Source organism: Strix uralensis, chromosome 2 (assembly GCF_047716275.1).
Source record: "Strix uralensis isolate ZFMK-TIS-50842 chromosome 2, bStrUra1, whole genome shotgun sequence".
Lineage (NCBI taxonomy): Eukaryota > Metazoa > Chordata > Aves > Strigiformes > Strigidae > Strix > Strix uralensis.
In genome coordinates this window covers 65766943-65789348 of record NC_133973.1, presented here as the reverse complement: position 1 = coordinate 65789348, position 22406 = coordinate 65766943, and the positions used below count along the sequence as shown (strand labels likewise).

The 22406-nt window shown below is 41.5% G+C and overlaps 1 protein-coding gene across 3 annotated transcripts in view; it reads left to right on the top strand.

Annotated features, from left to right (window-relative positions):
- The window catches only part of LONRF2 (LON peptidase N-terminal domain and ring finger 2), a 35871-nt gene extending 13901 nt beyond the window's left edge, over positions 1-21970 (top strand). Inside the window, exons 2-12 of one of the 3 annotated variants that reach the window (XM_074859052.1) lie at positions 2466-2584; positions 5447-5569; positions 6552-6713; positions 7191-7416; positions 9426-9522; positions 9880-9994; positions 11242-11363; positions 12199-12357; positions 15381-15543; positions 17567-17716; positions 18077-21970. In XM_074859052.1, the coding sequence (XP_074715153.1) occupies positions 2466-2584; positions 5447-5569; positions 6552-6713; positions 7191-7416; positions 9426-9522; positions 9880-9994; positions 11242-11363; positions 12199-12357; positions 15381-15543; positions 17567-17716; positions 18077-18235 (1595 nt within the window). In that variant the 3' untranslated portion in view covers positions 18236-21970. The remainder of the gene's footprint in view (positions 1-2465; positions 2585-5446; positions 5570-6551; positions 6714-7190; positions 7417-9425; positions 9523-9879; positions 9995-11241; positions 11364-12198; positions 12358-15380; positions 15544-17566; positions 17717-18076) is intronic. The other 2 variants (XM_074859053.1, XM_074859054.1) reach the window with 2 other exon arrangements.
- The last annotated feature ends 436 nt before the right edge of the window (positions 21971-22406 follow it).

The window sequence follows — 22406 nt, the reverse complement described above, 5'->3', positions numbered from 1 at the left end:
ATTCATATCAATCAATCAAGATCATCTTGACCACACTTCAGAGTCTCACTGGACTGAGCTTCAGAACCTTGTAATTGTTCCCATATGTGCAGTAACTATAGCTACTAGCACAATTATTAACCATGGCTACTAGCGAATGTGAAGTATACTATATCACATTCATATTCAGTATAAACAGAAGACACAGTCTGTTTAAATAGTAACTAAATTAAATAATTTCGTGTTTGAACATCTAAAAGACAAAAAAAGCTTGCTTCTGAAGATCTTAATTGTTTTCAATTGCATTTAACTTGCAGTCTTTTTAAGAATTGCCAGCTAGAAATGTGGATCTCTGCAGCAGTCTGCGTGTCTAATATTTAAAAAAACAAACCAAGACAAAACCAACCAACATAAAAGACCCCTGCACAGAACTGCACACTGTGAACTAGCTTTTACAGAGCTCCTTATTTTAGGTGTAGTCCCTAGCCATCACTGTCTGGGACCAGTGGGGCAGCATGACCCCTGGTATGTTATTCTGCAATTAGTATATCTGGCATTCATCCATGCTACAGCCAAAAAAAGCAGCAGTCCTTGCTGCTTCTTTCTTTCTCATCCTTTGGCACTTGTGTGGTTGTACAGTGAACCAGTTGAGGGGAAACTGATCCTCTTAAACCTTTTTATTTATTTGTTTTTATTGGATTAGCTTTCAGTCAATTGATTCCTTGCTCTGGTTCTCTGTGCAACCACGCGAGCCTGGTTTGCTGCATGAGTGCTGGCGTCAGCTCAAGAGAGGGGAGGAGGCGGGAGGGGGATGTGATCTTGGGCCATCCCTCCTGGTAGATGCTTGAACGTAATGAGTGGTAACACCTGCAGCAGTTACGTGTCCATGTGCATGTGTGCCCAGGCTTCGTATGGGCAATGTGCTGTTACTGAGGATGTGTTTAGGATGCTTGTGCTGAAGTGAGATGCAGGGAAGCCAAAGCAGGCTGGAGAGAGCAGGATAGGTACAGAGACAAGAGCCCTGCATAGGGACATACAGGAGATGACACTTACAGGGAAAGCCGTGAGAGAGCTAGCTTGGAGGTGAAGTTTAAAATTTGTACAAATGAGGCAGTACTGTCTCTCAGCACACCTTGGAACCTTTTAAAAGTTTAATACCAGTTATGACAGTTTTAACCAGCTCACATTTAGGTAAAGGTTACTGCACCTAGCTGACACCGTCTGGCAGCCCGCTTCAGCCCTCTGGAGGCCTTTCTCAGTACATGAAGGTCAAGAGTGACCAAGAGCAATTTGCACCTAAATCTCATCTCCTAAGATGAGATAACTGCTTTAGTGGACAAAGGCAGAGTGTTATTTGGGGCTTAGTGTGTTTTTGCAAGGCTGCTGATGCAGCCTGCCACAGCATCCTCCTGGCCAAGCTACGGAGGCAGAGGTGGCAGGGGTGGAGAACTGGCTTGGATTATCAGGGGCCATGGTATGGTGGTTAATGGCTTGAAGGCTGCTGGGCGGATGGCTAGCAGTGGCATTGCTCAGGTGTTGGTAATGGGGTTGACGCAGTTCAACACCTTATAAGCAACCTCCATGAGCGGGCAAAGCAAGTTTGTCTGTGACACTAAATTAGAGGAGGAAGAAGCGGTTGATGTGCTGGAGGGCAGGTCTGCCATTCAGACCAACAACCCAGGGCATGGGCTGACCAGTCTTGCCTACTTCAGCAAAAGCAAGCGTGCCAGGGCCAGAATAACCCTGTGCAGCAGGATGGGCTGGGCTGGACAGCAGCACTGCAGAAAAGACCTGGAGGTCCCAGTGGAAAAGCTGAACATGGATCAGCCAAAGTTTTTCTGTGGTTCTATGAAATTTTATACTGGAGGAAGATTTCCATCCTAAAATGTGTTATAGAGACCTTAGGAAAGGACAGAATAATAACGCTTGAGATGTTCATAATCCATGCAAACTGAACAGTTCATGAATGTGTGGGTACCCGGGCAATGTATGTGATGATGGGAGGTTTGCCTGCCCTGAGGAGGGCAAAGGAACATGGGTGGAAAGTGGATATAAAATGTGAAGGCTGCATGTGTTTTTCTTAATGAGTGGCTTACATGAATGTTTTAGCTGAAGCCCTGCATTGATGATTTCTTCCAAGAAAAGCCACACTGGGAGGAGAAACACTTGGGGCTTTTTTTCTTTTTTGCTTTCTTAAGTGTCCTGTAAACAAGGTGACGGAAAGAGCAGGTGGCATCCTGTATGTGAATATGAAATGTCCTGCTAGATAAAGCACAGAACTTGTTTCCAGGCTGGAAGAATATATTTTAAGAAGGAAAGAAGGAAGGAAGGAATTGCCTTTTTTTTCCATTACAGGAGAGTATAAATGTGTAACTGCTGTGCAGTAGTGCTTTTTAGGTTACTCTGGCTGAAAATTAGGTTACTGTATTTAACACGTCCTAGTGCTTCTTTTAATGGAGTTCTTTGCAATCATTTTTGTTTTCCAGCTCCTTGCAAGTGTTCACTAATAGCACAGCGAGCAGAACTCTGTACATTGATGAAAAACTACCAGCAAGCTCTTCACGACGCGGACGTCCTCTGCCGAAACAAACCCCATTGGCCTGCGGTATGGTGCTTGCATGTCATAAAGACTAAAATGAAAAACTACTTGTTCTTGGGGCTTCTTTCTGTGGTGGGGACAGTGCTGCTGCGGGTGGTGTTGGAAGAACATTGTGGCATTAATAGGGCTGGAAATGTCTACTGAAAGCTAAGATCCTTAGCATGTCTCCAGCTTGTAGGATTTCAGTGGTGAGCAACCGATGTGGTTTTGTTTGTGCTGGTGCCCATTGATCTGTTAGGGCTATGGTGCAGCTTGTCAGCAGAATTGGGTCCTTAAGGCTCTGGCAGCCTGGGATGGTCCTGCAGGTCCTTCTGGATGGTGTGTCCCAGGCAGTGGGTGGCTTTGATGGCCTGCTGGTCAATGTATCTTTCTGAGGAGTGCCTCAGACTGTATTTCAGGATTATTTCCCTCCCCCATCCCCTTATTAATACTAAGAGTTCATATATGTGGTTCCTACCTGCATCATGGTGATTCATAAAGGGGGTTGGGATTTTTTTTCATAACGAAAGGAAGTGCTACAAGGAGCACTGGTTCATGGGCAGTCTAAAGCAAGTATCAGAAATAATGTTACAAGAGAGAAATGGAAGAAGCACAGTGGTGACTGTGACTGGTGTTACTGCCAGTTGCCTGAGGCTAGGCTGGGTGTTGGACAACTCGCCCCACCCAGGATTACACCTCCAGTCAGTCCCTCACCCATCAGTGGCAAAACTGCAGCACAGGTTTGACCAGATAAAGCCCCTGGATGCTACCTGGAGAGAGGGTAGCGTGGGGAATTGGGAAGGATTTTAGGCAGACCTTGGCTTTCCTGTGAAGACTAAGGAGGTGTTGCATGAACCCCTTGGCCGCCTGCCTCAGCACGGACGGCTGCAGCTAGCTCTCTGTTTCCAGCTGGGGAAGGCATGGGATGAGCAGAGGGGTGCTGTCTGAAGCATCTAGTTTCTGACAATTTAGGTAGTTGTCTCTGAAGGCTATCTGTCTTGTCACCCATTAAAACCGAGAAATTTGTCATCATGGCGTAACCAGCAGTGTTACAGACACATTTCACTTGTGCTTGTGTGTGTGTGAAAACTTCCACATAAGCTGTGCTGATCCAGAAACCATGTTCTCCAGGAGTTCCGGGCATCTGCTTTGTTTTGTATCTTGCAGCATCCAGTGTCAGAGGTTAGCTCAAACGTGCGTTGTGTAGTTAAAAAACCCAAAAAAGTCCATAAAATTAAACTCATTCTGGGAGTAGCTCCTGGGAAGCAAGCGTTCACCTTTTGGCTTATTGATAACTGAAGTGTAATGGCTTGCTGAGTTATTGATGAAGCTCTTGGGTACACTGTAGTTATTAGAGCAATAGACAAGTTGATTTCCTTTTAGTTGCTGTGAAACCCAGGTCCTGGGACTCTCTGAGGCAGGGAGAAGTTTCCACTTGTACTTTTATGTGGTCGATAGAAACAGATGCCCTCCTGCCTGCTGCACAAGGCCCTGCCCAGACCTTACCCTTCAATCCGGTGCTTGTTAGGGCCATGCAAAAATAGGAAGGGGAAGGTGGCAGTGGTAGTTTCTGAAGTGCAGGGGTTCTAGTCCCTGTGCCTAACTTCTGGTGTTGGATCTTTAGATATTTTGTCAGTACACAGCCCAACTTAGTCCTCCATTGCAGCTTGGGTAAGGAAATTGCTCGTGTGGCCCCAAAGGATGAGGGCAAACAACCTTGTAGCCTCCCCAGTGCAATGGAGTAATCTTGACAGTGATGTCAGGCATGTTAGGACCTCTCTGGAAAGGTTTTGCAGTCTGTGCAAGCATCAAGATAAGGTATTCAGGGTCAGGTTTCACAGTACCTCTCTTCTTACTGCATTCAGGAAAAGAAAAATGTATCTTGCCTTGGGAGACTTGTGTGTACTGAGACTTCTTGTTCAGGTCACCAAATGACACATTAATTAACATGTGTGATACCAGATCTTTTGGCATTAGTCTGAAGAATAGAAAAGTGCATCTGCTTATCTAACCAGTCTCTTAGACTAGTGAAATTATACTTTCAGCACAGCCTAGAGATAGATATTCATGTGGATCAGAGGTGGACTTGCAGAACACACCTCTGTCTAATAAGCATGAGGCTAATTTTTAAAATGCACGCTTAGTTTGTTTTCATCATTAAAGAAGTAATTTCTGTAGTCAGATTTGAACTGATTGATATCCACAGCAAATTGATATCCACAGCAAAATTCAGAGGTGAGGCATTCCTCTCTTGCTACCAGTAGCAAGTAAAGTAGGAGTTGTCCCCAAGCTGACTACCATACCTGCTGACGATGGATTTGTTACTCTAGGACGTGGGAGAGGTAGGATGGGCTAAAAGGTTCCACGTTAAACATTGGTAAGTTTCCCTAAATTCATAATGTTGTTGGTCTTCTTTAGTCAAATAAAATGGTGAAAAATCATCTCTGTCCCCCAGGAGAAGTGAGAGTGTCTTGAACCTAAATCTTTTGCTCCCTCAGCTGCCACCTCCAGCTTGCCCTATGCCACTGCCTTTCCCATGCAGCTTCGTTACTGTTAAGTTTGCTCTGGTATGTGAAACTGTTCTTTGGGGTATTGAGCCTGGTGGGATACGTAATAGTCTTGGTCCCTGGGGAGACAAATACTCCTCCTTGTTCTGCATCAGGTCCCCCCCTGAGGAAAAGAGCAGTGTCTTTAGCAGGGAGTGATGCAGCAGTGGGTTTCTAGGGGATCTTCTTTCAGCAAAAGGGACTGACTTCCTTCAGTCATGTGTGTCAAAGAGGTTGTTACCCAAAAAGTATCTTCACCTGCAGAATGGTGTGAACTTCCAAGTTTTGCTGGTGCCACTTCAGAAATGATCTCTAGAATTGTACGTTTCCTTTGTGTGAACAGGGCCATTATGTGAAAGCAAAAGCTCTTTCTGGATTGGAAAGGACTGAGGAAGCATTGAAGGAGTTTCTCTATTGTGTTGCCTTAAATCCCGAATGGAGCTCAATGAAGAAAGAAGCCCAAAAGGTATAAAACATATTTACTGGCCGCTTCTTGGCCATCATGCTGCTCTTACTGCTGCAGCCAAGTAAAATTCATGTTATTTCAGGTGATGGTAAACAGCCAAAGGATAATTTGATTCAGTAGATTGTCCAATAAACCTTATTAGGATTATGTTGCACGATGCATCTCTTGGGTTTGGTTGATGCCTCAACCAGAGGGATTGTGTATTTGTGGATTCCACTGCAAATCTGTAGGTTTGGCAGCTGTCATTTGTAGATTATATGTCATCTAGATTTGAGTACACCTGGATTTTGTAGGCTCAAGGCTGCTAATTTTAGTGCCCATCAGAAAAGTGGGAAGTGGCAGAGGGTTGAGAAGGGGGAACTCTGTGCTACCCTGTCCTGGAAAAATCCTGCAATCACACTTAGTGCTAACCAACGATCATGAGGTTCTCCGTGACCGTTCATACAGTCAGCTTTTTATAAAAAGAAACAGGGATTTGGCAAGGTGCTTGGTGGGGAATGGTGCGAGGTAGAACAGGCTCTATACAGCTTTTAGCTAGGGGTGAAGTCTGCTTGAGGATAGAGGAGATGGCTGCAGAGCATGAGGAGAGCTTAAAAACTTCTATTTTAACTGGTTTTGATAGGAGAGCATGGCCTGAAGGCTTCTGGAGGCAGGGGTCTGAGGGTCAGAGTGGAGATGGGTAGGGGCAGCAGGAGGATGAAACAGACTGTTGCCCCGGGTGCTCCTGGGGAGCAGAAGCCTTTGGGGAGGGAGGTGGACACCAGAAGAGCATCTTGAGATGTGTCTGTGGTTGTGGTGGGGAATGTGATTCAGGTTTCCCGTGGGCATTGGGGAATGTAGGATGTCCTGGTTGTTGCAAGCTTCTTGGCATCCAGAAGCTGTGAAGTTTGTGTATCTGTGTTCGTACAAACATAAATATCTATGCCTTAATTATTAGTATTTTTTCTTTTTTTTTTTTTTTCCCCTCTCTCTAATTGACTAGATAATGTGTGAGATGTTTTTCCCGGCCTTTGAAAATGTGCATGATAGTCTAACAGCACCTTTCTCTAGTCGAACATCCCATACAAGATTGAAACCTGCATTTCTGAGTAGCATAAACACACAGTCAGCTGCAGAAGATAGCTCTGTTGCTGGGTCCTCAAAGGTAAAGTGAAAAGCATTCAACATAAAAAAATACCAAAAGTAGCACAAGGATCTGTCTGATCTGTGTGACATTGTCTTTGTCTCCACTCATGTAGGCACTTACTTTCATGGTAAGCCTGTTTTTTCCATTGTTGTTGAATCTCTTGTTGGGATGTATTTCCTCAGAAGAATTAAGAGAATGAAACTCTTTATTCGGAAAACAATGTGATGCCTTCATGTGGGGGTTGATTATATTTGTGGGCAGTTTTTTCCCACTCAGGATTTTAGTATGACAGGAAGATAACTTTAGAGACAGGGGCTGTAGGGAGAGAAGTGGCCCTATTTCATGCAACTTGGAGAGTGGCCTTTTTTGATATTGACCTTTCTCCCTTGCTAAGCTCCTTGAAGGGACATTGGTCTATTGCTGACATATACAATTAATAGAAAAAACAAAGAAAAATTTTCTCCTGCTATACATAACTGTTCTTAATTTTTTTAGGATACTGTGTTCAGGTTAACAAAAACCCCGTCCCAAGATTCTGATGTATTTAGAAGCACTGATTCTCCTGTTTCCCATCATGTTCTGGATCTCTATTTTGAAGACAACAAGAAGTCTTTGGGAGCTATTCTCTCCAGTTTACCTGGGGTTGGCTTAAAAAGAAAGCTGTCCAGTGATGTGAGGGATTTACAAAGCTTGGACGTCCCCACTAAGATTCCTAAAAAAGGTTTGTGTTGTGGTTTAGAAAGGGGATTTCTTTTGCACATGCTGAAAAATTATAAACTACTTTTTTCCTCCTCACTTTTTGTAGGTGTCAATAAAACATTCCCTACAGGGATTGGAATAATATTTTCTCGTCTGGTGTGTTAACAGCCTATTTACCTTAGTCCAGAGAAGTTTCAATTCATTCAATGAACACTGTATTTTTCTTTCTCAAATGGGCCATTTCCAGTGTGTAATCCACTAACAGTTTAGTCTTTGTGTTGCTGGTGCTATTTCCATTTTCTAGGTCTCGGAGACATAGCTGAACTTCATTGTCTTTCTATATGAAGGAAAGATGCAGTAAGCCTGGAAACTAATCTTAAACTGGCATCAGAAACAGTCACATGCAACTTTACATGAAATTTTCCAAGCAAACAAAGAAGCCTTTTGAAGGGTAATAAGCCCCCCAGTTTCATGTCACTTGATAGCTGTGCTTACAATTGGTATGCTTCTCAAGCTTCCAACAAAGACCTCCAAAGTGGTTTTAGTGCTCCGAGATAAAAATGCTGAAGGCAGTATATTGCACTGAGTAATGAAAAAATTGGTTAAAAGAGACTTTGAAAATGCTGCTCTACTAGTGTGCATTTTTTCCCTTAAAGGAAAAAAAACCTAAACCAACCCACACCTCCTTGACAAATCTGACTTCTGCCTTGAAATATTAAAAGTCTTCAAGTGCTGCTGTCTGCCACCTCTGCAAATTATCAATGTATGGCCAGTTTCTGATCAGCTTGCTGTGGAGGGGAAAACCCTGTACTTGCCTGTGAACTGCAGACTCAGTAAATAGATTGTGAAATCTGACCTGCCTGTATCTTCACAGAGAAGGGCAGAGATCGGTTTTACCCATAACCATTAATTTCTGGTCTGTGCTAGATCCTGATGCCATGTTACTATTTGCAGAATTAACACAGTTAGGTTCTTGCTATTACTAAATGCTAACATGGGAGATGTAGGTTAAAGATAACACTGTTTTTCTTTGTAGGCCACACAACACCAGTGCCCTCTTCCCTATCCTGTCTGTGCTCGAGATAAACCAGATGCTGAGCATAAGTTATCCTTTAACAAAACATCCTAGTGTTTTAGCTTAACATAAAAAACTGAGATTTTATCTTTTTTTTTTTTTTTCAAACGGTCAAGAATTTGATTAATAAAACGGACGTGGAAGCAGGATTCATGGCTCTGTTGCAACTTGTCACTGAGCAACAAATACACAGATTGTAAAAGAAGTTGCAGAATCTGCTTGTATAAATGTCATCAGAAGCTTGAGCTGATAGCTCTTGAACTTAAATGCTGGTGCTGTGAAGTTTGAAGTCCATACCTTTTAAGCATGTTAATTAACAGCAATATATACCACCCCAAAAAAACCAGAGTGGGCAGAATTTTAAGGAAAGTGTTTTGCCTCTGTGTTTGCAGAGTGCTGAGCTACTGAAATCAGTATTACTTAATGCAACTCCAGTAGTCCTTAAACTTTAAGCTGTCTGAAACTTGGGATTTGAACAGCAGCCTAGTCTGGAAGAATGTAAGCTTTTTTATGCTTGTAAGAAAAATTACCCCTGCTGAGAAATCTATAATAAACACTGATGAAATAGTTTGACTGTGTGTAAACAAATTAAATTCTGGACTTAATGTACTTTAAAACATCTGGCCTGGCTGATGTGGGAGTGGTCATGGTGGTGGGAAAGCAATAGCGGAGTATTTTAAAAACTATTTAAAAAAAAAAAAAAGCCATTTTTTAGAGAAGCAGATCACGAGTGTGCAGCTCTAAAGTGCTTTCTTTTGTCATAGACATCATCCTCTACTCTCCAAAGATTTCCTGCCAGAAAGTCTAAAACTTAGATGGAAAATATGTTTGTTTGGAACAAAACTTCAAAAAAGAAAAGAGATAATTTAGGTTCTTTATGGAAAAACAACTTAAACAGAACCTGAAATTGCAGTAATACTTAAATATTTACTATAATCATCTTCTTAACTACTTAGATGCAGATGTTTTACCTGAAAACACCGCTGTTACTTCAAGTGAAATACCAACAACTCTGGTGGATGCGTCAGACTTTGAGTGTTCCCTCTGCATGAGGTACGACTGCACTGACGTGGGATTAAGATCAGAAAGCCTTTCTAGCTTCTGAAAAAAGTTTTCATGGTGTCAGAAGGGAAACCTGCCACAGAATGTCTAAATCATTACTCTGTTCCTTTTTGCTGAACCTTGCATCTGGTGAATCTTTACAGATATGGTTTTCTCCATCATGCATGGTTTTCTTCATTGTTTACCACTTCTAAAAATGAAAACCTTTTTTTATCTCCTTAGATAAAACTGTGCCTGCAAAAGCAGGAAAGGAAGAGATGGCTAGGTCTAGTCACTCCTTTCCACACTTTGGGAATCTCCATTGTTTGTTGGCAGCTTAGCTGTTCTGTTTCATGTTTTCATGTTCAGGTTGTTCTATGAACCTGTTACCACTCCCTGTGGGCACACCTTTTGCCTGAAATGCCTTGAGCGTTGCCTTGACCATAATCCGCATTGCCCACTCTGCAAAGAAAAGCTGTCAGAAGTAAGTATGTCCTTGCCCCAATTAACAAAAGCGCACAAAACTGTGTTCTTCTGAAAGCATCTATATGGGGATTTTCTGTGCCCTACATCAAAAGAAGCATCGGCAGCAGGTCGAGGGAGGTGATTCTCCCCCTCTACTCTGCTCTGGTGAGACCCCACCTGGAGCACTGTGTTCAGCTCTGGATTCCCCAGCACAGGAAAGACACGGACCTGTTGAAGCGAGTCCAGAGGAGGGCCACAAAAACTATCAGAGAGATGGAACACCTGTCCTGTGAGGACAGGCTGAGAGAGTTGGGGTTGTTCAGCCTGGAGAAGAGAAGGCTCCAGGGAGACCTTATTGTGGCCTTTCAGTATTTAAAGGGTGCTTATAAGAAAGATGACTTTTTAGTAGGGCCTGTTGCAATAGGACAGTGGGTAATGGTTTTAAACAAAAAGAGGGTAGACTGAGACTAGGTAGAAGGAAGAAATTTTTTATGATGAGGGTGGTGAAACAGTGGAGCAGGTTGCTCAGAGGTAGATGCCCATCCCTGGAAACATTCAGGCTGGACAGGGCTCTGAGAAACCCGATCTAATTGAAGATGTCCCTACTCATTGCAGGGGGGATTGGACTTGGATGACCTTTAAAGGTATCTTCCAATCCAAACTATTGTATGAAACTGGAACAAGACAGTAGTACCCACAGCGTCAAGCTGTGCACAGACCTCATTTGCTCCAGAATATATTTTGTCATTCCTTGGAAGACAAGTGGGGTTTGCTGGTGCTTAAAGGAATAGAGGCTTCCAGTATCACATCAGGCTCATGCCTGGGGAGTCCCAGCCATAGCCCTGTTCATACCGCATCTCCAGTTTGTATATCTACTTGGGGTGAATGGGGAATGGTCACTCTTCAGTCAATACTTTGCTCCAGCAGATGTAATGTGTCTCGTACTTGGAGTACTTCTTGTCAGTAACCTGGCAGCTCTAGGTGAAAAGAATGTATATATCTTCTGCAGAAGTGAGGAGGGGCTGCCTTTTCTTGCTCGTAGTCCAACTTCTGCCAAAAAAAGTGCATTGGGTTATAGTTAAATGGGCACTGGAGTGAACCACATATGCTAAAGTGGAAGTTTTGATGCCTGAAGGCTGGAAAGGAGGAGGGATCAGTACAGTCCTGACTAATGTGCTGTTTGGCCTTAGGAAGGAGATGGTTTGGGAGGAAGAGACATTACTTGTCATCTTGTTATCAGCCTTAAGAGTTGACTCTTCCTTGCAGTTTCTGGCAAGCAGAACTTACAAGAAGACCGTCCTTACAGAAGAACTGATAGTCCGTTACTTGCCAGAGGAATTATCTGAAAGGAAGAAAGTTTATGAGGAAGAAATGAAGGAATTGTCAAAGTAGGCTCTTTTTTACTACTGACAGTTGTTATAAAACTGAATTTTTCAATCTAAATTACTCAATAAGCTTCATTTGCTTATAAAAATGCACAAAATGAATGAATTTGTAAATGAATCTTTCAGATGTTTTGTATGTTTGTTGCAGATAAACAAGTAACAATATGCTTGGATGGTAGAAAGGCACAACAATATTCTTAAAACAGAGATAATTACTTTTTCCTCTGAAACAATATAGTAGCTTTAAAAGTTAAAATGGGGGTTTTCTGTGTTTAGAATTCAAACTATAAATGGGTTATACTGAGGTTGGGAGAAGTTCAAAGATTCAGTTTTGTCAGTGACTTGTGGATCTTGCACTACAACTCAAGTAAAAAGAAAAATAAAACATGCAATTAAGCCTGACAAAATGAAGTGGATTAGTGGGCTTTTTCAAAACTGAAGGACTTTACTGAGCTTGGGAGTTCTCTACCGTCTTGCTTTGAACATGGCTAGTTCTTGGGTACTATATTACTGTGGAAAAATTATCGCCAAAATCTTGCCATGTGTATTTAAGCTAGATGTATCAGTATGCACACATTTGGAAAATGGCTATTATTTCAAGATTTTTCCTTTATGAAAGTAGATTAGAGGGATTGTTTCCTTAATGTATTAGCAGAAAGAGTCCTGAAATACGTTTGTCTTGTAAATATGACAAACGTCGACCAGACACGCGTTTATGAAGAATAAGTCTAAGGAAACCACTGAAATCAGTGTTGTATTAAGGGCTTATGCTGAATATAGCAGTACCCAGAAAAAAAGCTGAACATTCTTTTTTTTTTTTTTAACAATTATCTTACAGTTTGAATAAAGATGTTCCCATCTTTGTATGTACCATGGCCTTCCCTACCATCCCTTGCCCACTCCATGTCTTTGAACCTCGTTATCGTCTAATGATAAGAAGATGCATGGAAACTGGTACCAAGCAGTTTGGCATGTGCTTAGCTGACGAATTAAAAGGGTAAGGAGATGAGCTGAGAATGTCCTGTTGTTGCAGAGGCTGTTGTGACAGTAATGGAATACTACAGCACAGTATACTTGTCTCCCCAAACCACTACAGTTCCTTCCAGTCCTGTATGAACCAATACTAAAGCTGCTGGCTTTTTAGTTTTGTATCTTAAACATTCCTTTTGACACAAAGATGTAATTTTTATTGCTCCCCTGTTGGATGAATAGCGAGAATACAACTCATCCTGCTACTACAGGCTCCAAAAATAGCACTTAATTGTCTATGTGGTTGGAAAGCTTTCTGGCCTGTTTGTTCTAGTGAAAGCTGACTGTCTGAATAAGGTTGCTCCTTTGTCTACTCAGTTTTAAAAACCAAAATAATATTTAAAAAAAATTCCAAACCTTCCATAGCTTTCCTGCATAGGTGGTATCTTTTGAATGAGACAAAGTATACCCTTAGCTGAGAAGTCTGTTTTGCTGCTGAATGTTGAATTTTGATGTTTGTCTTTACTGCTGTGTTGCAATGTCTATCTGCAGAGAGTGGGTAACATTGTCTTTCTACATGATCTTACCTTTAATTTTTGTGAATTCTGACACTAGTGTGTTTCCAGCTCCCTATGCGGACACTGACTAGATGACCGTTAAAGATCCCTTCCAACCCAAACTGTTCTATGATTCTATGAAAACCTTCAGGTTTTGAAGTCCTTTATAGATAATAGGTTTTGGGGTGAAGGGGATGAGAAGATGCTCATGGGGAAAAAAAATGAGGTGGTCTTGAGAGGTCTACCTTATGAGATGTAACAGCTAGTTGCTTACTTCAGAAGATACATTGGTGTGATGCAGACTGTAGAATGGATGATGAGCATGAGCAGTTTCAAGAACACATCAGACAGGCATACTCAGGAGCAACATTTTTGTAGGTGATCATCACTGGAGCTGAGAGGAGGGCAGTCATACCGAGGCTTGGCAGCCTTTCCTTGTCCAGTTCAGGTTTGTGGTTTGTTTTGTTTTTTTTTTTTTCCCCTCACAAATTCGACGGTAAGGTGGCAGCAAGAATACAGCAGATGCTACAGCTTCCAGTCAGCTCTGGCTGTGCTTCATGCCATTCGGTTTGTTGTCAGTGCTGCGCTCGGTGGAGTTGAGACTTCAACAGCAGCTGATGCTCCACGGTCCCTTCCAGGCCTGTTACCAATTTTCTGGAAACAAATACTTTGTATGAGTGAGGACAAAATGACCCTAGGACATTAGTGATAACTCCCCTTACATCAGTGAACGCTTGTGGAAGAGCCAAACTTACTTGGGGTTAGGTCTAAAACAGAGGGCCAAGGGGTTACAATCTCCAAAACACAAGAATTGATTTATTAGATAGTGTCATAAAGGATATTTTAAAAGGTAAGCAGTATGGTTAGATTTTTATGTCCTGTCTGGTTTGAGTTACTGAAATAATGAAACTTTTAAAGCATTGTAACTTAAATCAAACACTGAAGCCCAGGAAGCTTTCATCTGTAGGCACCTGGCAGGCTGTTGTAGCTTCTTACACAAGCGAAGAAGTTCTTTTGTTTATTCAAAATTGCGAAATCAACTGGGAATACAAGAAGTGGGGAAACTTGTTTTGCCTCATCTACTAAGACATGGATACATACCTCCTTGAAAAACACAGTGACAAGACATGTTTAATTCATTACCTTCCTCTGTTTTATTTCTCAATTTTAAGTTAAAACTGGGAGAACAATATAAACTTATAGAGAACAATATAAATGTGTCTGTACATTATACTCATCTTCAGGTGCTTTCTTGTCTCTCTTTGATTAAAGTCACTTTCTAGCCAAAAGGAAATTCTCAAAGAATGACAAAAAAGAAAAAAATCATCACTTCTAGATTAATTTCTAAATTCAGTATGAACGTCACTAAAATAATTAATTTAAAACAATTGTTGTGTAGCTGTTTAAGTAGTGTTTAGTCTTATATTGCTATAATAAATTTGCTTTCCGTAATCCCACTGGTAGAGCACCAGGTGCAGCTGTACTCTTCTTGCTCTTCTTCAGTTTGTTCTGTACAATGGCTGGGAGAGAACAGTTGTTCACAGTGGTGAGCTTTTTCTTTTTTCCCCTCCCAAACCCATGATTTCTGCTAAGGGTAGAAACAGGGGTTGTTTCCCGCAGTGTTACTGTTTCTTCATCACTCGGATGTAAGAAATGGCCAAGCCCTGGTAAAACAAGTGTTTCCTTGATGAAACATTTATCAGACCCTGCAGGGATTTGGTATCTTGAGATGAGACTAGATACAGTGCATTCTCCTGCTTAGCAGTAGGCTGAGGTGCAGAGCTGCAAATGCTGGCAGATCAACATATCCTGGTGAAGAGTCGTTGTGCAATCAGCCTCTCTAGTGAACTCACTACAGCACAAATGTAGAGTAGGTAAGCCTGATAATTTAAAGTAAAAATTTGTTGCATGCTTGTTTCCAGGGCATTATTAAAACCTGTGCCTACTTTAAATGCAGGTGCAAATGTGCTGTTGTAAAGAGGGTGTTTTGGGTTTGTTTTGATTTGTTGCGTTTTTGGTTTTTTAACTTAAAGGAAACAAGTAAAAGAAAAATCTTGCTATATAGAAGCCTTTTCCTTCTAAAGCCTGTAGTCCTCTGCTTACACCTCGGAATAGGGGGATAGCCCTCCCAGCCCTACATTTGTTCCTTAGTTTCTGGACTTCCTTATGGTGTCTTGACCCATCTTGTTTTCTTTGCAAACCAGGTGAAACAGCAGCTGGCAACTCCCAGCATGAAACATGCTCCATTTAGTTTCCTGTCCTTTCCCAACCCTCCCACCCTGCAAATATACTGCAAAAATGCTGCTGCCCTGGACCTCTGAAGGAAGGCAGAAAGGGTGGGGGTTGTGTGGCTTATGTGAATAAGCAGAAATGTATTGTCACCAAAGCAGGATCCTCTTTCAAATAAGAAGTGGTGAATTAGGCCCAGTATTTGTCCTGATGTGTGTAAACGCTTGTTGATGACTTCCACTTTTATGCCCTTCTGTCATTTCAGATTTGCAGATCATGGCTGTATATTAGAGATCAGGGACGTAAAGTTTTTTCCTGATGGGCGCTCAGTTGTTGATACAGTTGGTGTCCGTCGTTTTAGGGTCTTAAGCCATGGCCAGCGAGATGGATATAACACAGCAAACATCGAGTATCTTGAAGATAAAAAGGTGATCTATGGTGCAAAGTTATTCATATCCATGTATTGCTGGATTCACTTAAGTAGCCTTTCCTTGTTGCATTTCAAGCTAGTTGTGCATTATTTTTAAACCAATATCATTATAAATACTAAAGCTCTATTTTAAAAACCATGGAACAAACTTTGTCTCTTCCTTCCCTTTCTTTCTTTCTGCCCTTATAATTATCTCTGCTTGAAGTGTTGCACTCCCTTCATGGATCTCAAAGTAGTTTCTGAGACTCAGGTGCTGAGATCTGTCATGATGCGTAGATGAGATCAGAGTAACATTTAAAAACTGGTATGGACTTGAAACCCTTCTAAGAGCACATGCCCCTGTTGTTAGAGAACTGACTATTCTCTTCTTGCACTGAACAGACAGTTGGCAGACTTCATATGACCTTCAAGCTCATTTACAGAACAGGTCCTCCAACAAATATGGGAATACGCTCTTAAAATGAGATCTTAGTGACATGTAGTTAACAGTACCTGTACAAGCATTCATCAGAGCTGGCTGAGAGCAGAGAATTGCAAGGAGGGGAGTAGTTTTTAAAAACAAGTCCTCTTATAACACCTGCATCAAGTGAGGTGCTTGTGATGGGTGTTGGCCAAAGGGTGGATTTTTGGCCATGCTTAATGATGACTTCCTGGATCATCTTCAGAGCATGTCTATAAAACCCTGATTCCTCTTAACATTGAGTTTAGTAGTAATCTCATGCTGACTGATGAAGTCCAGTCTGGTCATACAGCTCTTCAGCATGCTCTCATAGTTGAAGTGCAAGTCTGTAAAGTCTTAGTAGGGCTTCTCTCACCTGTGCAGGATGATGCAGTTATTTGCCAGGGCAGGAAAGGCAGATTGTGTGGTGGTGCCTCCTCCTGCAAAAGGTCGGAGTAGGTAGTCTGCTTAGAGTGAGGGCTCAGCTGTGTTTAAATCACCAGTGAAGGGTGGTGGAACACAGGTATCCATGCATTGTTTGTAGATGGTGCCAGAGACCCACCTCTTCATAATTAGAGTGAGATTTACCTTGTCTCACTTGAGAGGCTGACGTATGTGTTCAGCACCCTACATTCATGTTATACCTGGTGATGAGGAATCTCAGTCCAAAGGTGCCTATTTTATCTGCTCTTAGATACCTACATTCAGATGAGATTAATTGCACTCTAGAGCTGTTTCTCCTCAATTGTGAAGGGCATCCAGAGCAGCTAGCTCAGACGTGCATCTGAGTAGCACAGGTGAATCACGCTACTCGTGTGTACAGATCACAGGAAAAAAAAATAACCCCCAACAACCCCAAAAGAAAAAACAAACAAACAAAATCACCAATTTGTAGTGTTTTTTGCTTATGCTTTTTTCTTTTCCCTAATAGCTAATAATTAGGCCTGTGCAACTAAAACACTCTTTGCCTAAGCAAGGGTATTTTTTTATGGCTGTTCCTGGTATTGGGAAAGCATCCACTTTCCCTGCTTCCTGCCTGCTCAGGTGTCTGCCCTCCTCCTCCTCCCCCTCCTCCTCCCCCTCCTCCTCCCCCTCCTCCTCCTCCTCCTCCTCCTTGGCTGTCCTACTATGGCCTTAACGCTTCTATAAAATACTGCTGGTCTCTAAGTGCCGTAGACTCCCTGTCTCTGTGCTCGGTGTCAGTAGTATTTCTTTTGTTTTTCCAGACAGTATACCAATGTTCAGAGGTCCTTCTGTGACAGGGACTTGAGGTTGTGGGTTTGAGATGATGAATATGATGTCCCAGGATTAGAGAGCAGGTTCTTCTGTGCCAGCATTTAGGAGTGGATATTAACAAGGCAGTAACTGCTCCAAGAAATGTCACTTCAGAACACCTAGGGGAGGGTAAAAAGACTCCAGCATCACAGGTTTGAAATCTGAGACTTGGGTACAGTTTGCTTAGATAAGGACATTTGAACAGCTGTAGTCACTGCATTATTTTGCTTCGCTTGCTTCTGGGGAAGCATACGGGCTCCACGGTATCAAACCTATTTTGTTCCATCTCTCTTCTTTTAACAATAAGGTTGAAGGACCGGAATATGAAGAACTTGTCCGCCTTCATGATTCAGTTTATGATCAAGCTGTTGCCTGGTTTACTTCTCTTAAAGACAATATGAAAGTGCAAATTCTCAATCATTTTGGGTCCATGCCAGGAAAAGAACCAGAGCCACAGGTAATAAAACCTTCTTACTTATTCAGCCCTATTATATACAGAATTTTTACACAAGACTATTTTACGACAGGTTCTTGCTGTGGTTTTGTATATTCTAAACTCTTTATTTACCCAATTTTGGTCCATTACCATGAAGCATGGAAAACGATCCATGGAAAACAATATAGCAATGTAAGTTGATATCTGGAGAGAACAGTCTTAATGGTGTATGTAGACAAGGAGAGCACCTGAAATTAACTGTTCAGTTGTTGCTTGAAATGCTTTGTGGTGACTTTCTTAGAAAATAGAATGTGGGAAGGAAGGTGGTGGTCTTCATGGGGCAGTGAATACATGATTGCATGTCTTTCCATCCTTTTGCAGAGCAACCCCAGTGGTCCTGCCTGGTACTGGTGGCTCTTGGCAGTGTTGCCTCTGGAAAACAGAGCTCAGCTGGCTATATTGGCTATGACCTCCCTTAAAGATCGTCTTATCGCCATCAGACGTGTATTGATATTTGTGACTCGCAAAAGACCCAGATAACATGGACTTCAGTTGTGAGTGGGCACCGAAAACATCTCACAATGGGTTGTTCTGGGGGAGGGCAAAGGGGGAGGGGTTGTTTTTTCTTTTTTTTTAAAGATTCCTTCAAAAAGGAACAGCCCTTTCTGACTGCGTCCAGCATCCATTGATTGCATCGGTTTGTTATCCTGGGTATTCACCAAACCTTGCACTCTCTCCTGTTGTCCTGGTGAAATCTGAGCCTCTACAAAGCTGTGCTACAGTTACAGAGCGTAGCTGATAGATGTGGATAATTGCTTCAAAGTACTACGATAGAGTTGATGTTTCTAGCCTGCAAGAGAGTTAAGTACTAGAGTAGCACCATTGGCCTGCATGTGATTTGGATTTCCACTTGGTAGGAAAAGGAAACTGGACACTGGATTTAAGAGGTGTTTCCTAGACTTTCTTGAAGGTAGTGAACAGAAGAGGAGTTACGCTGCCTGGCAGAAGTATGCATGAAGACTATAACCAACGGTGTGCTCTGTTAGTGAATTGGTAGGCAGTCTGTCATACACCTACATCTCTCTCTCTTCAGCAAATAGCAGTCTGTGAGGAAAAAAAAAGTTAAGCTGTTTGTGGTCAAGGCATCTAAGGATGTTTATCTGAAAGAATAATAGCTACTGAATAAGCACTCTATTTAGTAGCCTTAGGTAATCCCTCATGTTGTGATTTGTGTTGTAGCAGATTGAGTATGTACAAAATGTTTGGAAAGGTGTACTTTGGTTTATTTGAAAAGAAAAGTCAAAGTAATCCTAGCTGATCTTATCGCTAAATTCAAATCAAACCGTCTCCCTAAAGTATGATAAACGCTGCTGTGAAATAATGATTTCATCCCAAGTACGAGGGAGGCATGCTGCAGTTTATTCTGAATGCCTGCTCTGCGAGTGGGACTGGTGAGGTTGAAACGCGGGGAGGTTTCTGTCTCTCTCCTGCATGCAGTGTCATGCCAACCTCCTGTTACGTTGGGGTGATCTCTACTGAACGTCTTTCAAACCGAAAGTATTGTAGTTTAGTACCAGTTCCTGTATGTGATGGAAATCGGTCCACAATTACACCGTGAAAGGAGGCACAAACAGAACTTATAAAGGCAAGTCTCAATGCAAGCTTAAGTCAGGTGTTAACCTTCATTTGTCTCTTTGATTATTTTTTTTATGTATTGTTGTGTTAATATCTAATAGCTATTAAATTGATCGCTTGTCAGTCAAATGATCAACATTTGCTCAACTGCCAATGAAATAACTAACAGTGTTACCAATTCAATTGGCATAGTTTCCTATAAGTAGAACTGATACTACCAACAGGAAAAAAAGTTGACTTGAATCTACATGTGCTGCAAGCATAGCAAGACCAATGTAAAGACTTGTTCATGTGCAGAAGTCTGGTAAGAAGAAATGGCTGTTTACTGAAATGGTCAAAGTGCCTGGTTTCTTTTTTAGTTCTTTTGTCCTTATTTGTCAATGAAGATGTATTTAAACTTTTTTTTTTCCACTTTGCACATGAATTCTGGAAGAAGACTGCATTAAAATGCAGTGATTGAGATATATTACCTGCTCTCTTTGGGTATTGTAGTTATAACCTGTGTGGTCTGGGAAACAAAAATACAGAGTTTTTTTCCTTTCAGCAAATGGCTACCACAAATGGTTTCTGTAACATACCCTGAATGTACTGTAACTGCCTCTACCTTGAACACGCCTTTTCTATTTAAATAGTTTGTAAGTGTATTCTATGAATTGTGAAGTGCATAACTTACAACCAGTGATGTCATAACCTCTACAGTAGCCTTCTGCAAGTTCTGCTACCATCACCAAATACTCAAAATTCAAATTGAATGCATTTCCTCCAGGATTTGAAGATGATGGAGTCACTGAAATATAAAGGAATTGTTCTATGTATGGGGGAGGAAATGTCAGAATTCAGTAGGTCTTCATCCCACTGTCAGCTGAGCTACCGAAAGGTGGTTTTACAAACTAATTCTCAGACCAGAAGATGGACTGTATTTGATCTTGCAATCCTTTCTGTTCAGCTTCCTGTTCTTCCCATCCCTTTCCATGCTGTGTATTTCTTCTAGACTCACTCATCTTGCTCCTTCGTGTGTCTGGCCTAGTTTTGAGTATTACTAGTTTAGCTGCAAGGGGACACCGATGGTGTTTGTATATTGCTGGTCCCTGATCTTACATGTGCTTGATTTTACATATAGGAGTGCGTTTAAGAAAAAAAATAAATATCAAGGTGCTAGTTAGTGTCTTCTTGGCTTTGCCTCAGTAACTAATGTGAATATTCTTCTTTGCAAAAGTGATTTTTCAAGATATCTACTTTTGAGGTACTTCTGAGAGGAAACCCTATGGAACAAAAGAGGTTGTTTACTGCTGTTCTGTAACGTGTAAAGACACATTTTACATGGAAAGTAACATTACTGTGTTCATGAAGGCCTGCATAGTTAATGAAATGATAGTTACCGAAGAGAAAGCTGAACTGTAGAGGGATTTTTTTTTAGTTAAGGTTTAAAGCGGTTTGTGAATATTTCAGTGACTGATGTTTTGGATAAACAGTAACAACATAGGAATTGTCTGTGTATGGATGCAAATAATCATATTAGCAGCCCAAAGCTGACATTTCTTCCAAAACATTGAATGCTGATCAAATAGCAAAGCTTTAATAAATAAATAAATAAAAATCACCACTGCCCTGTGGTACTTGCTTTCTAAGGGAAAGTACCAATTTCATTGTTACCAAATTCTCTCTGCCATATAATCTCTACAGCATCCAGTAGTACCTCATGGGAAAAGCTAGCTATCTCATTTCTCTCTAGAGGAAATGTCCACGTTATGGCTGATCTACGCTTAGGTGTAACTTGTCGCCAAGGTACATGTGGAAGCATTGGAGCTGAGCTCCTGGAAGAGATAGACAGGATTTGTTGCCTTTCTAGCTCATTACACTTTTCTTGCTTGCTGTCCAAGCAAGGATGCTGGGATATATGATGAGTCTTTTCACTGTGGTGAATGTGGCCCTTCTTTATACATCATAAAGAGGCCAAAAAAAAAAAAAAAAAATCCCTCTACCTCTACACCTGTTGTTCACCTGTAAAGCTTCAAGCTACAAAATTATATATATATTTTAACCTTTTTTTGTCTTTCAGAAGCATACTAATTGTTTGCCACTGAGGCCTTTTATCTACTGTATTTTAATATGTTCATTTGATAGTCATCGAGATCTCTTTGTACTTCTAACCTGTAGATCTTGTCATGTTTCTTACTGCTCCTTTTTCCTCGTTCTCCAGTCCACTTTTAAATTGATAAAGAGAAAGCTGTACACTCTCTATTCCTATTACATTTTACACTAGTGGAACTGGTATTTTGGTAGCGCCTTAATTTTGCAGTTGTGAAATGATTGTATCAACTCTTATCTGGGGCTTCTGACCAGATTTAAACGAGTATGTTTAATGTAGATAAACTTGAAACCATTTTTTACTGTTTTAAAGATAGTTATGAAATGGAGTGTGTACATATGTATAAATATAAATTATTAATCTGCACCTTTTTGTATCTAGTAAATACAGGAGAAGTTCATGTTCTAACCACATTTGACACTTCTTGTTGCATAAGCAAAGCCAAAACTTTTTTTAAAAATTGCAATGTTCATTTCATGTATATTTGCAATATTCATGGGAAATGTATTTAATTTATGTGATATTTGGAATAAAACAGATTGAATTTATAAGAGTGTGAGTTTAGGGGAAGCTTTATTGCTCTGTGAGGGCTAAAGAGCTAGAGATCTAGTAAATACGATCTGAACAGAAACAACCTGCTGATGTGCTTCTGACAGAAGGGGGATGATAGTTTGATTTCCCTGACAGGAGCCCAAGGGGTAAGAATTGGCCTCATGAGGTTTTGAGAAGCAAATAGCATCCCAGAAGCAGTGGTTAGTTGTTGGGGTTCATAAATTGCATGGAAAAGGTTTCAACCTCCTTGAAAGAGAAACAGGAGAAGCTGTAGAGGATGCGGCACAGTGGGGCTTGCTGGGGACCCGAGGCAGCCTGTGGCACTGGGTGTGAATGTGAGGGGTGGATTTGAAGGGGAGCTGGAGGTCTCCAAAATTGGGGGGGAGTTAAGGAGCCCTTGGCAGATGTGGGACAGGGGAGATGAACCCTGTTTTG